The sequence below is a fragment of the Rhinoderma darwinii genome, chromosome 10 (genome assembly GCF_050947455.1).
Source record: "Rhinoderma darwinii isolate aRhiDar2 chromosome 10, aRhiDar2.hap1, whole genome shotgun sequence".
Lineage (NCBI taxonomy): Eukaryota > Metazoa > Chordata > Amphibia > Anura > Rhinodermatidae > Rhinoderma > Rhinoderma darwinii.
The window spans coordinates 17,465,848-17,478,924 of NC_134696.1; the positions used below are offsets into that span (position 1 = coordinate 17,465,848).

Here is a 13,077-nt window from a genome sequence, read left to right on the forward strand (position 1 = left end):
TAAAATAAAGGATTTATTGATCGGTATAAATAACATCTCTACATGTATATACATTACAATTTACAATCTATTAACACGCACGGACGAGTGCTCTAGAGGGGGCTCCCAGTGTAAGACAAGGGCTACCAGACAGAAAAACATAGAAAACAAGATGACATAATACAAGGCTGCCCAGTGTCCAGCAGTGAGCCCGACAGACAGATGGGCTGATTTATATACATGGCCCCCAAACACCTCGTGTCCGACTGTAGTCTCCACATCATGGGGGTTCGTAAGTCCACTATGTAAACATGTTTTCCTAGGATAACTTCCAGCTGAGGTCAGTGATCACCCTCCGTCTCCAAGTAACAAATACAGAGATGATCCTTACTCATCAGTAGTAAAGAGTCTTCTCCCAGCGGGTGCCAGGCCAGTGATAGCACATTAAAAGTACCTGGAAAGAGACAGGAGACCATTTAAAGGGCCACTACCACTAAAATGGTCATCTTGTGAAAGTGAAGCGCTGATATCAGTCACACGTATGTATCTAAAAGTTAATAGTACAGGAGATACACAAGACAAAGTGGTTATTATGGTAGGGGGACGGGGGTGAATGGATTTTGCTGTCCAGGCACATCAATGCTGGTAGCTTGTTTGTCTGAACATCCATCTCCCCCACTGTTAAGCGTGCACGGATTGGTTGAGCATGCATGGTTATGGCAATAAGGGAAGTGATAAGCGGCTGCCAGATGCCTCTGACAACGCTTATCTCATGGAGAAACCAAGAATTAGGGGTGTTAAAACTCAACATGTTCAAGTGCCCACACTTGCATGGCCCGGTTTAGTCAGTCAGTCACCCCAATAAAGAGAACAGTCACTCTCCCCCAGACTGAAATAACCAATAACAGAAGAATGGATTGCAATGGAAATACAATATTAGGTTTAGTGGGTGGGTGTTGCTACCAATATCATTGATGGGTAGCTTGATAAGACATGCCATCAATGTCTGACCCCTTCATTCTCGGGATGGATGGGGTCCAACTCTTGCGCCATCAGTTATTGAAGCCATATCTAAATCAGTAAGCCACCAATGCTTTTGGTAAGAAAATCCCTTTAATTATATTGCTTCTGAGAAAGTTTGGTGACAACTTCAATACCTGCCTGTTTATGCAGTGATATATTCTCAGCATAGGCTGGGAGAGCTGCGTAGGAGTAGTAACGGCGGCCATATTGGGTGCCAACCAGTTTTTCCGGAAACAGAAACTTTAGGAAAACAGCGAATAGGCTTCTAGACAAATGTCTTCCGTTGTGTTGTTCCTCCTTGCTATAAATATAATGTATTTTCCATGCTGGGAGCTGGATACAAGATACGGACTATAAGATGAAGCTAGTCTAGGAGTCCGTGTTTGGGTGGTGGGCAGACAGATCTGGTGGCTCATTACGGTAATGGACACCGCTGGTTCTGGGGGTCATCTGTGTTTATATGAAGGGTCACTCACCTTCCACAGGGACTTGGACGGAGACGCAGCCAGTCGGAGACCACAAATACACTTTGCTATTTCCAGTGCAGATGACAAGCCTTGGCTGGACTGGGTCCCAAAGAAAAGAGCGGACAGGTGACGTCTGCTCCAAGACCACAGACAACTTCATCTTCTGAATGTCCCATATCCACACACAACACGGCATGTTATCTGCGAGACATTGGTCAACACAAAAAGCGTTCAATTCCAACCCGCCAAACATTGACATGTACAGCCGACCTCTCCGTGCAACTATTCCGGTTTAGGCTAAATGGGATTTCCGGTTATATGTAAATTAAGCGTAATAATTTACTAATGAAAAGTTATGGAATTTGAATTTTCTATTATACCTTGTATTTCAATTCTTCACAATATTTAAGACTTCTGCTTGCTGTCAATGAATGGAAACAGTCTTTTTTACAGCTAGAGGCCGAAAACCAGTAAAGACCCAATATTTTCCATAGCTAAGGGTTTGCTACAATTGTATCCAGTCTAGCTATAGCTTCTTGAAATTTTGAAAACTTAAAAACAGAAAATTAAAAAAAAATTAAAATAAAAAAAAAAGGAAAAAATAAATAAATAAATAATTATTTTTACCATTTTTGGTGGCCAAGTATCGATTATCAGGACTGAAGGCAAGCATCCCGATCCCAAGTTCCGGATTTGCACGGTCAGTGTCTGGTTTGATGGTGCGTAAAGACACTGGCACCTCTACGAGCTCATCTGTGGAGAGTGTTAAGCATAGTGCCCAGTTGGCACAATTGATAGTCTCTCTTATGTGTAATATTACTGTATGACAAGTACGTCTCCAACGCATATCAGACTGAAGTCAGGAATTGTATGTCTCAAGATACCCAGGCCTTCAGCTCAAGGACAGAAGGGTAAAGAGGGTTTGACAGAGACCACAGCAGGCTTTTCTCTATCTCTTACTGACATATTACTCCAATTTTTTATTTTTTTTTTAACAATAAAGTTATGTTCTAAACATCTTTAAAAAGAATTCACCTTTGGACACTATTTACATATCGAATTGAGAAGATGAGTCGATTTGTAAATATGTTACATGACTTAACTTCTACTGAACCGGAATTACAGCCTGTATTATATATATTATATTATACTCCAGAGCTGCACTCACTATTCTGCTGGTGGAGTCACTGTGTACATACATTACATTACTTATCCTGTACTGATCCTGGGTTATATTCTGTATTATACTCTAGAGCTGCACTCACTATTCTGCTGGTGGAGTCACTGTGTACATACATTACATTACTTATCCTGTACTGATCCTGAGGTACATCCTGTATTATACCCCAGAGCTGCACTCACAATTCTGCTGGTGGAGTCACTGTGTACATACATTACATTACTTATCCTGTACTGATCCGGAGTTACATCCTGTATTATACTCCAGAGCTGCACTCACTATTCTGCTGGTGGAGTCACTGTGGACATACATTACATTACTTATCCTGTACTGATCCTGAGTTACATCCTGTATTATACTCCAGAGCTGCACTCACTATTCTGCTGGTGGAGTCACTGTGTACATACATTACATTACTTATCCTGTACTGATCCTGAGTTACATCCTGTATTATACTCCAGAGCTGCACTCACTATTCTGCTGGTGGAGTCACTGTGGACATACATTACATTACTTATCCTGTACTGATCCTGAGTTACATCCTGTATTATACTCCAGAGCTGCACTCACTATTCTGCTGGTGGAGTCACTGTGGACATACATTACATTACTTATCCTGTACTGATCCTGAGTTACATCCTGTATTATACTCCAGAGCTGCACTCACTATTCTGCTGGTGGAGTCACTGTGTACATACATTACATTATTTATCTTGTACTGATCCCGAGTTACATCCTGTATTATACTCCAGAGCAGCACTCACTATTCTGCTGGTGGAGTCACTGTGGACATACATTACATTACTTATCCTGTACTGATCCTGAGTTACATCCTGTATTATACTCCAGAGCTGCACTCACAATTCTGCTGGTGGAGTCACTGTGTACATACATTACTTATCCTGTGCTGATCCTGAGTTACATCCTGTATTATACTCCAGAGCTGCACTAACTATTCTGCTGGTGGAGTCACTGTGTACATACATTACATTATTTATCCTATACTGATCCTGAGTTACATCCTGTATTAAGCTCCAGAGCTGCACTCGAAATTCTACTGGTAGTTATTGTAAACACACCTATCAGTTAAGCTGAGCTTCTATAATGCAGGGGAAAACTTATCACAGGACTGTACGGTGCATGGAGAGAAACAAATAAATAAATGAATACTTCCCACGATGCATATCAGCAGACCAAGCAGCGGACGGTAGGACATTTTAGCTTTTCAGAATCGTGAATGCAGCGGCAGTGAAAGGTGTTGCAGCGTCGTCCCATTCAAGTGAATAGGACCGTGCTGCAATACCTAGCACAGCCACTATGAATGTAACGGTGAGTGCAAGTACGAATAAAGTAAACAATGAAAATTCTGCAGTGCTTGTACGCAGCCCCTTCAAAGAGCTGATCGGCGTACCCTTACCGATCTAATATTGATGGCGTATCCTAAGGGTAGGCCATACATTTTTAAAACCCTTTTAATATGTATATTTGTAAACTAAAAAAACGGTGATAAACATGTGAACATATATCTTAACAATGACAGAAGTATTTGAGAAGAAGATATTCCCATATCAATGAGTAAGAATGATACCGGTAAAGGTAGTTGCCTGGGAGGAACTGCACAATCTGGTCACCACTTACATTTACTGTGGACAATAAACAGACTATTGGGGGTCCCTCGTGGCGGAGGAAAGGTCAGCTGACTGGGCTCAACACTTTGGCATTTGTCCACTTCTCTGTAAACAACCTAAAAAGGAACAAAAATGTATAAAATAAAAAGATATAAAAATAAGTGTAAAGAGTAGCATTAATAAAAAAGATATAACCACATAGAAAACAATTAAAATCGACATCAAATGTTCAGTAACTTTGCTTGTAGCTATTTTTTATTTCCCCAATAATACTTAAAGGGGTTTTCCCAGTATGGACATTATCACCCGTCCACAGGATAGGGGATAAATGTATGATCGCTGGGGGACCTTTTGATCTCTAAAACAAGGGTCCTGACCCGCGTCACTCCTCACTGCACTATCAAAGCAATAAGGGTTTTTAATGGAGCATATGAAGTTATAAAATGTAAATGTTGGGGAAACCCCTGTAAAGCTACATGTAGATTTCTGCTGCCTTCCTGTTAACAGAGAGCAGTGCATTATGGGAACACAGATAACAGTTTGGCCCCACGCACACGACTGTGCCTGTAATCACAGCCCACGATTGGGAGCACGGCCCATAAAATACGACATGCTCCATAATTCCCGACACGGTTCTACGGCACGGACACCCATCCGTAGCGGTACGCAAAGGTGTCCGCGAACAATAGAAACTAATGGGTCGTGTGCGTGGGGCCTTCTACAGTTACAACTAAGCTGTTCGATCACGTCCGACACCAGGCTGCAGCTAATCTGGTCTGTGTACAAGGGTAACCAGCCAAATTTTGGAAGCAGCTGTGTGATTGGAGAAAACAACCGGTAATAACTCAAAATGGGTAAAAGTAACCAAAGTTCTTATGTAGATTTAAACTATAAAATATTGACGAGAGGGTAATAACCCATGACAAAGTGCCTTGTCTTTTCAGCAATGCCTGCAGACACGGAGTAAAGCTCTTTGGGTCTATTACACTGCTGTGATCTCCTGCTATCCTAAAAACTACAACTCCCAGCATGCTCTGACAGCCGCAGGCTGACAGGGACTGCTGGGAGTTGTAATTTCTAAACTGCTGGCAAGACACAGGATAGAGATCACTGTCCTAGCAGAAAGATATTCCGATACCAGCACACGTCATGAATATCTTCTCCCCTGTGATCCCAAAGGGGTAACAAGCCAGCATGGAAGACACGATCCTATGAAATAGACCCCAGATCTCCCCATTCCTTATAATTGGCATACAGGATCCTGTGTAACCCTGGTTTTGATGATGCTTACAGTCTTTGGGTTGACGATTGTCGCTGGATGCACCAGTTCTTTGATCGGTTTCCATGTCACGTGGTTGAGGATTCGAACCTAAAAAAAAAAAGGGACAAATGGATGTGTAAAGAAACTAAAGGCCTCCCTTGTCCACTTACTGAACATACCTTCTCATCATAACTGCCGACACACAGAAACTGGCTGCTGGGACTCCAGGCGACCGATTTGATGCCCAGCGACCACTCATAGGCAGAGTAACTAGACAGCAAGCGTCCATCTAGCGAGTATAGCAATACCTTGTACTGATAGAGAAGAGTAAAGTCAGATTACTATAAAGTACACGTTCATACTATACAGACACTTATCAATATCACAGGGCAGTAAATCAGAATACAAATCAACATACCTCCAGGCAAGTGTCCCATACAGCAAGAACGCAGCCATTTGGAGCCCAGTCTATACCAGTTACGTCCTGGGTGTCGGTCTCAAAATGCTGCAATACAACAAGATAAAAGTTAAAGTCAGCTATGTACAAGAATATAACTACTATAATACTGCCCCCTATATACAAGAATATAACTACTATAATACTGCCCCCTATATACAATAATATAACTGCTATAAAACTGCCCCATATATACAAGATTATAACTGCTATAATACTGCTCCCTATGTACAAGAATATAACTACTATAATACTGCCCCTATATACAAGAATATAACTACTATAATACTGCCCCTATATACAAGAATATAACTACTATAATACTGCTCCCTATGTACAAGAATATAACTGCTATAATACTGCCCACTATATACAAGAATATAACTGCTATAATACTGCCCACTATATACAAGAATATAACTAATATTATACTGCCTCCTATATACAAGAATATAACTACTATAATACTGCTCCCTATATACAAGAATATAACTACTATAATACTGCCTCCTATATACAAGAACATAACTGCTATTATACTGCTCCCTATATACAAGAACATAACTACTATAATACTGCCCCTATATACAAGAATATAACTACTATAATACTGCTCCCTATGTACAAGAATATAACTGCTATAATACTACCCCCTATATACAAGAATATAACTACTATAATACTGCCCCCTATATACAAGAATATAACTACTATAATACTGCCTCCTATATACAAGAATATAACTACTATAATACTGCCCCCTATATACAATAATATAACTACTATAATACTGTACCCTATATACAAGAATATAACTACTATAATACTGTACCCTATATACAAGAATATAACTACTATAATACTGCCCCTATATACAAGAATATAACTACTATAATACTGCCCCTATATACAAGAATATAACTACTATAATACTGCCCCTATATACAAGAATATAACTACTATAATACTGCCCCTATATACAAGAATATAACTACCATAATACTGCCCCCTATATACAAGAATATAACTACCATAATACTGCCCCCTATATACAAGAATATAACTACTATAATACTGCTCCTATATACAAGAATATAAGTACCATAATACTGCCCCCTATACACAAGAATATAACTACTATAATACTGCTCCTATGTACAAGAATATAACTACTATAATACTGCCCTCCATATACAAGAATATAACTACTATAATACTGCCCCCTATATACAAGAATATAACTACTATAATACTGCTCCTATGTACAAGAATATAACTACTATAATACTGCCCCCTATATACAAGAATATAACTACTATAATACTGCCTCCTATATACAAGAATATAACTACTATAATACTGCCCCCTATATACAATAATATAACTACTATAATACTGTACCCTATATACAAGAATATAACTACTATAATACTGTACCCTATATACAAGAATATAACTACTATAATACTGCCCCTATATACAAGAATATAACTACTATAATACTGCCCCTATATACAAGAATATAACTACTATAATACTGCACCTATATACAAGAATATAACTACTATAATACTGCCCCTATATACAAGAATATAACTACCATAATACTGCCCCCTATATACAAGAATATAACTACCATAATACTGCCCCCTATATACAAGAATATAACTACTATAATACTGCTCCTATATACAAGAATATAAGTACCATAATACTGCCCCCTATATACAAGAATATAACTACTATAATACTGCTCCTATGTACAAGAATATAACTACTATAATACTGCCCCCTATATACAATAATATAACTACTATAATACTGTACCCTATATACAAGAATATAACTACTATAATACTGTACCCTATATACAAGAATATAACTACTATAATACTGCCCCTATATACAAGAATATAACTACTATAATACTGCCCCTATATACAAGAATATAACTACTATAATACTGCCCCCTATGTACAAGAATACAACTACTATAATACTGCCCCCTTTAAGTATATGGATGTGAATGGGTATGAGGTTATTTTATAATGGAGTATTACTGTCGCAAATGAAACTTTTTTTTTTTTTTTGTGTCGTTACTTATTTCTATTATATTTTTTACGTTTTAGGCTGTATTTTTTTTTTCCTTCCATATGGTGGAAAGTATTACAGATTAAATAATAATTTGACATGTTTTCCCATGTTGGCCACCAGGGGGGGGGGGGGGCACTTCCCAGAATTGCAGCAAGGTGAAAAAGGCAAAGCAGCCTGACTCACAGCTGCCGTAAATGTGGGAGGGAATCTCACCCCCCTCCTACAAGCCAGGAAAAGGTGTCTTCAAATTGCTAAGCAGTGTCCGGCTGCCATTTTGGGTGTGATTCTGCAGCTGGCAGAAGCTATAGGACACACCAAAAGGCTAAGGGTATGTTCACACGCTTACTAAACATAGGGAAAACAGCTCCTGATTTTCAGCCATTTTTTAATCAAACTCGCGTTTTTTACGGCCGCTTTTGGAGCTATTTTTCTATAGAGTCAATGAAAAAAGGCTCCAAAAATGTCCCAAGAAGGGATGTGCACTTCATTTTGGCGGGCGTCTTTTTACGTGCCGTTTTTGGAAAACGACCACATAAAAAAATGCGTCGGAACGCCGTATTTCCCAGTGAAACCAATGGGCAGATGCTTGTAGGCGTTCTGCTTCAGATTTTTCAGCTGACAGGTTCACACGGCGTGTATTTGACACTTTTTTTTGCACATTTTACGTGCCAAAAAAACACATTAAAAAAACCCTTGATTACACTTGGGGGGGGGGGGGGTGTGTGTGTGCACATCGCTGATTCTTCAAAACAGCTGATAAGCGGCTATGAAGTATCAGCGGCGCCCGTGCACACTCCGCTCTGCCACACATACACACACGGGAAAAGTCCTAAAGGGGTCGTCCAGGAAAAAATGGCGCCGCACCTGTCCTCAGGTCGTGTGTTGTATTACAGCTCTGTCCTATTCACTTCAATAGAGGTGAACTGCAATACCAGACACAACCTGAGGACAGGTGTGGCGCTGTGTCTTCAATCCGGACACCCCTTCTGTCCTGAGATGACCCAACGGGGGAGGCGGGTGTCAGAGCCACACACCGCCATCACTGCAGACAGAACCACACAACTACGGCATGAGGGCAGGGCTTGTCCTGAGTGCACTGTCTCTTGTTATGGACAGATTTATAGTCACATGAACCCAGTCTGCATCAGAACCGGTAACCTAGGTCCGATCACATGACAGAGGGGGAATCACCAAAAACCCTGTGCACCCTCAGCCCGTCCATCCAGACTTTTCCTGGTTATATCTGCTTCTGGGAAAGCTGGGCGACCACCATTACCCCTCCTACTGGAGTGTGTTTGGGGATGTGACTAATGAACCTCTCACACTCCAGTAGGAGGGGTAATGGTGGTCACCCAGCTTTCCCAGACCCCTGAACGGTAAATCTCTCTAGTTGTGCTGAGACTGTTTGGGGATGTGACTAATGATCCTCTCAGTCTCAGCACAACTAGAGAGATTTATCGTTCAGGGGTCTGGGAAAGCTGGGTACCAGACTAACAGCGGGCATAGTTTATCACCCAGCTTTCCCAGGACAGTTATATCATGTGTCCTTTATACAGAGTCCTGCACGACTATAGGGGGCCCCATCGGGTGGGGAGGGGCCCGTCGGTTGGGGGTCACGAGAGCGGCAGTCTGTGAGAGAAGAGGGACAGACCGAGACACACACCTTACCTGCAGTGCAGCTGGTCTTCATAATGGCGCCTGCTATCTCCCTGCAAACAGCTGCTCTGCTGTGTGACTCTGACCTGCGTCTGCGCAGTACAGAGCCAGAGAGCAGAAGCAATGGACGGCTCCCGTTCATTGACTCCTATGCACTGTAGCTGCCGTATTCCATCTCTGTATGTGTCGTTAATCGACACATACAGAGATGAAAAAAAAAAATGGCAGCCCCGATAGAGAAGTAAAAGAAAGAAAAAAAATAAAAAGTACAACACAAACACACAAATAAAATTTATTTTAAATGACATACTAAAAGCAATATTATATGAAAAAAAAATAATAATTTGCGACACCTTGCCTTTAAGGTGGGGAGTAAATTTAATTTATGTTTTCTTATAAGAAGGTAACAAATTCAAGAAAAAATATAAAATACAGAGTAGCCGGCACTTGTGAGCCTTCTCTTTATGGTCCTGTCTGTCATGAAGTCTCTTACGGCAGGACATCGCTCACTTCTGTGTGAAATTAAAACCTAAAGTTAACCACGTCCGGAGAGCAATCACATCGTCCTGAATACATGATGTGACAGCTGGGAGAGGAGATGGTCACTGTGACCGCCGCTTTCCCCAACACCAATAAGTAGAACGTGGCGCTCCCGGCAGATACACCAATAAAAGCCACGTCTGCATCCTGAATACAACACTGATGGGCTGCGGGCAGATATGATGTGGGCACACAAGGCTGTGCTGCCAGGCCACTAGCATTCATTCATTCTACCATTGCTTATATAGCACCAACATATTCTGCAGCGAGGTACACAATGCAATACATGGGTCCGGTTAAACATGGCAGCAATCAGCCATTTGTAGGACGACCGAATCTTTTATGCGGCCTTAAAAAATGATCGCGCATCTCCCCGTGTAGACAGGACGGGCTGCCGACGAGATGCAAACGTATGGGGACGAATAATCGTATCACCGATCGTTCATCCTCATAGTCACCATCATTGCTCCATGCTCAACATGCTATTATTGTCGATCAGTGCTCGTTACCCGCCCATATGAAAGGACCCCTCGGTATTGGAGCGCTATTATATTTTTCATTTTGCAAATTTCCGATTTTGCTACATTTGGACTTCCCCCTCCACACCCCCATAAACCCTGTAGAGAAAGAAGTAAACCCATAGGGAAGGTGCAGTGTAACTCCGCCCCCAACCACCATCCTGCCAGATAGCTCCTCCCCCTGCCACTCTATTTCCTTAAAACTCATATTCGAGATCCCGATCCTGAATGATACCATTTCTGACCCAGGCAAACAAAGGAGAACATGATGTTCCCTGGTCGGATTCGAACCCAGGACCCCAGTGCGGATCTATAATATATATTAGCGTTTTTTAAACGGAATATGTAATTAACCTAATTGAGATGACATGGCAATTGCTCAACTAACAATCACATACCATCCTGCTTAGATTACGATAACCCAGATATAAGTTTTTTTTGTTTTTTACTACCCTGCTATAAAATATCTGCAATAGCCGCAAGCAACCCTGAAATTGCTTTGATCTCCCCATCACTTGCTTTGTTTATAGCCCTATAAAACATTGGGTTACCCTAGTGGTTATGCCCTTAATGTCCTGCAGGTGTCGCTGTTGTGGTTGGTTTGAGCAAAATAGCGCGAATCTGTCATAAAACACGTGTATTCATGACCGAGAGCCTAATAACAGATAACTAGTGCGCTATTACATACATTGGGTCCCCCTCCCACCATTCACAATTGTGGGCATTGTAAAGTAGTGTGCGCTTTATGTAAACATGGGAGGAAATGATTACGCAAGGGATTAAGAGTGGAGTTGAGAAGTCAGTCACATGATCCTTCACAACCAATCAGCCCACAGGGCTGCTCAACTATGGAGTGACCCTCTTATGCCCACTTCCCCAAATCCGGAGTTGGGGGTGCTCCATGGAATGCACTATCTTAGGCTTTATTCACATGACCGGGTGTCAAACCGCTTTTCATGTCCAATTTGCACACGTTTTTATGGATCCCTCAGACTTGAGTCTATTGAGGGATCCGGGAAAACAAGGCACAAATAGGACATGTCCTATTTTTTTCCGGGTAGTTCACATGACCCGTTAAAAAAACAAAAAAAAAAAAACAAAAACAAAAACACGGCCGTGAGAATAGCCCCATAGATATGAATTGATTTTAATGCAGCCGTGTGACGGCCGTTAAAAAGATCATTGGTCGTCTGAATAGGGATTATCCCCCTAATTTCCTGGAAAAAACCCCAAAAACAAACCATGTGGTCCTCCTCTGCAAAACTGCATACAGCCCTTTCTCGGAAAGCTGGGTGACATCCAATATGGCTGCCATTACAGCGTCCACTAGAATTGCCACTCAGCTTTACTAGATACTAAAACGTCAAATCCGGTTAAGGAGGAGCCATCACTGAATAACCAGACAGGTTTACCATTCAGGTGTCTGGGAAAGCTGGATGGCATCCCCTTGGAAGGTAATGGTGGTGGCCACATTGGATGTCACCCAGAAAAGGTGCAATTTGATCAATGGATTCTCTGAACGGTCAGATGTCAACAACCTACGGATATACGTGACGTGTAAGTATCAGATGTGCATTACGGCAGTGACGGGTTGTATGACCACAGCCGCTTCATCCCAATTATTATAATGACTTTATATAATGGCTCCGTACGATGAATGTGCGCGGGCGGATGGGAATTATGCGGCTATGTTTAGACACCTTGCTGAGTGCCAGGGAAGAATCCAGGAAAGTCCCCTGAAAGCAGCGTAGTAAATTCTCCAAACGAAGGACTAAAGATACGTAGGTATTAAATGAACAGACAGACGCACAGCACGGGGACGCCGGCATTTCTCACCCTCAGAAGGCGCCAGTCGTTGCACACAAATATGCTAATGTAATCTTTGCAGTCCCGTCTCTCTGCCAGAGCCATGTGCCGTCCATCGCTGGTGAAGGCGATCCCTGCAGGAACAGACGACGGTTACCACCGACCTCATTGTTCATAGCGATAGCAAGTAATAAAGTTGGAACATACAAAATACGCAAAGTTGTCAGTAACAAGTGCGATGTTACGTAGAAGCTCCATGTAATACCTGAAAACTGCTTTACCTATCAAGGGCATCACAGAACACCTCCTGGAACCGCTGAATTATTAACAGCGACAGGAAGAGCACCAGGAGGACTAAATTTACAGGAAACACAGCAGGAGGACCAGAAGATGCCCAGGATAAGGAAGTACCTCACTTAAAGGGGTTTTTATACAATATAACATTAATGATCTTTCCTTAGGTTTAGG

The 13,077-nt window shown here is 41.6% G+C and overlaps 1 protein-coding gene across 1 annotated transcript in view; it reads right to left on the bottom strand.

The window, feature by feature from the left end:
* The window catches only part of WRAP73 (WD repeat containing, antisense to TP73), a 40,344-nt gene continuing 27,267 nt past the window's right edge, over positions 1–13,077 (bottom strand). The window contains exons 5-12 of the mRNA XM_075839403.1: positions 12,640–12,743; positions 5,957–6,043; positions 5,718–5,852; positions 5,569–5,646; positions 4,288–4,393; positions 2,097–2,222; positions 1,479–1,670; positions 1–433 (exon numbers count right to left, since the gene is read on the bottom strand). Coding sequence (XP_075695518.1) covers positions 321–433; positions 1,479–1,670; positions 2,097–2,222; positions 4,288–4,393; positions 5,569–5,646; positions 5,718–5,852; positions 5,957–6,043; positions 12,640–12,743 — 941 coding nt within the window. The 3' untranslated portion in view covers positions 1–320. The remainder of the gene's footprint in view (positions 434–1,478; positions 1,671–2,096; positions 2,223–4,287; positions 4,394–5,568; positions 5,647–5,717; positions 5,853–5,956; positions 6,044–12,639; positions 12,744–13,077) is intronic.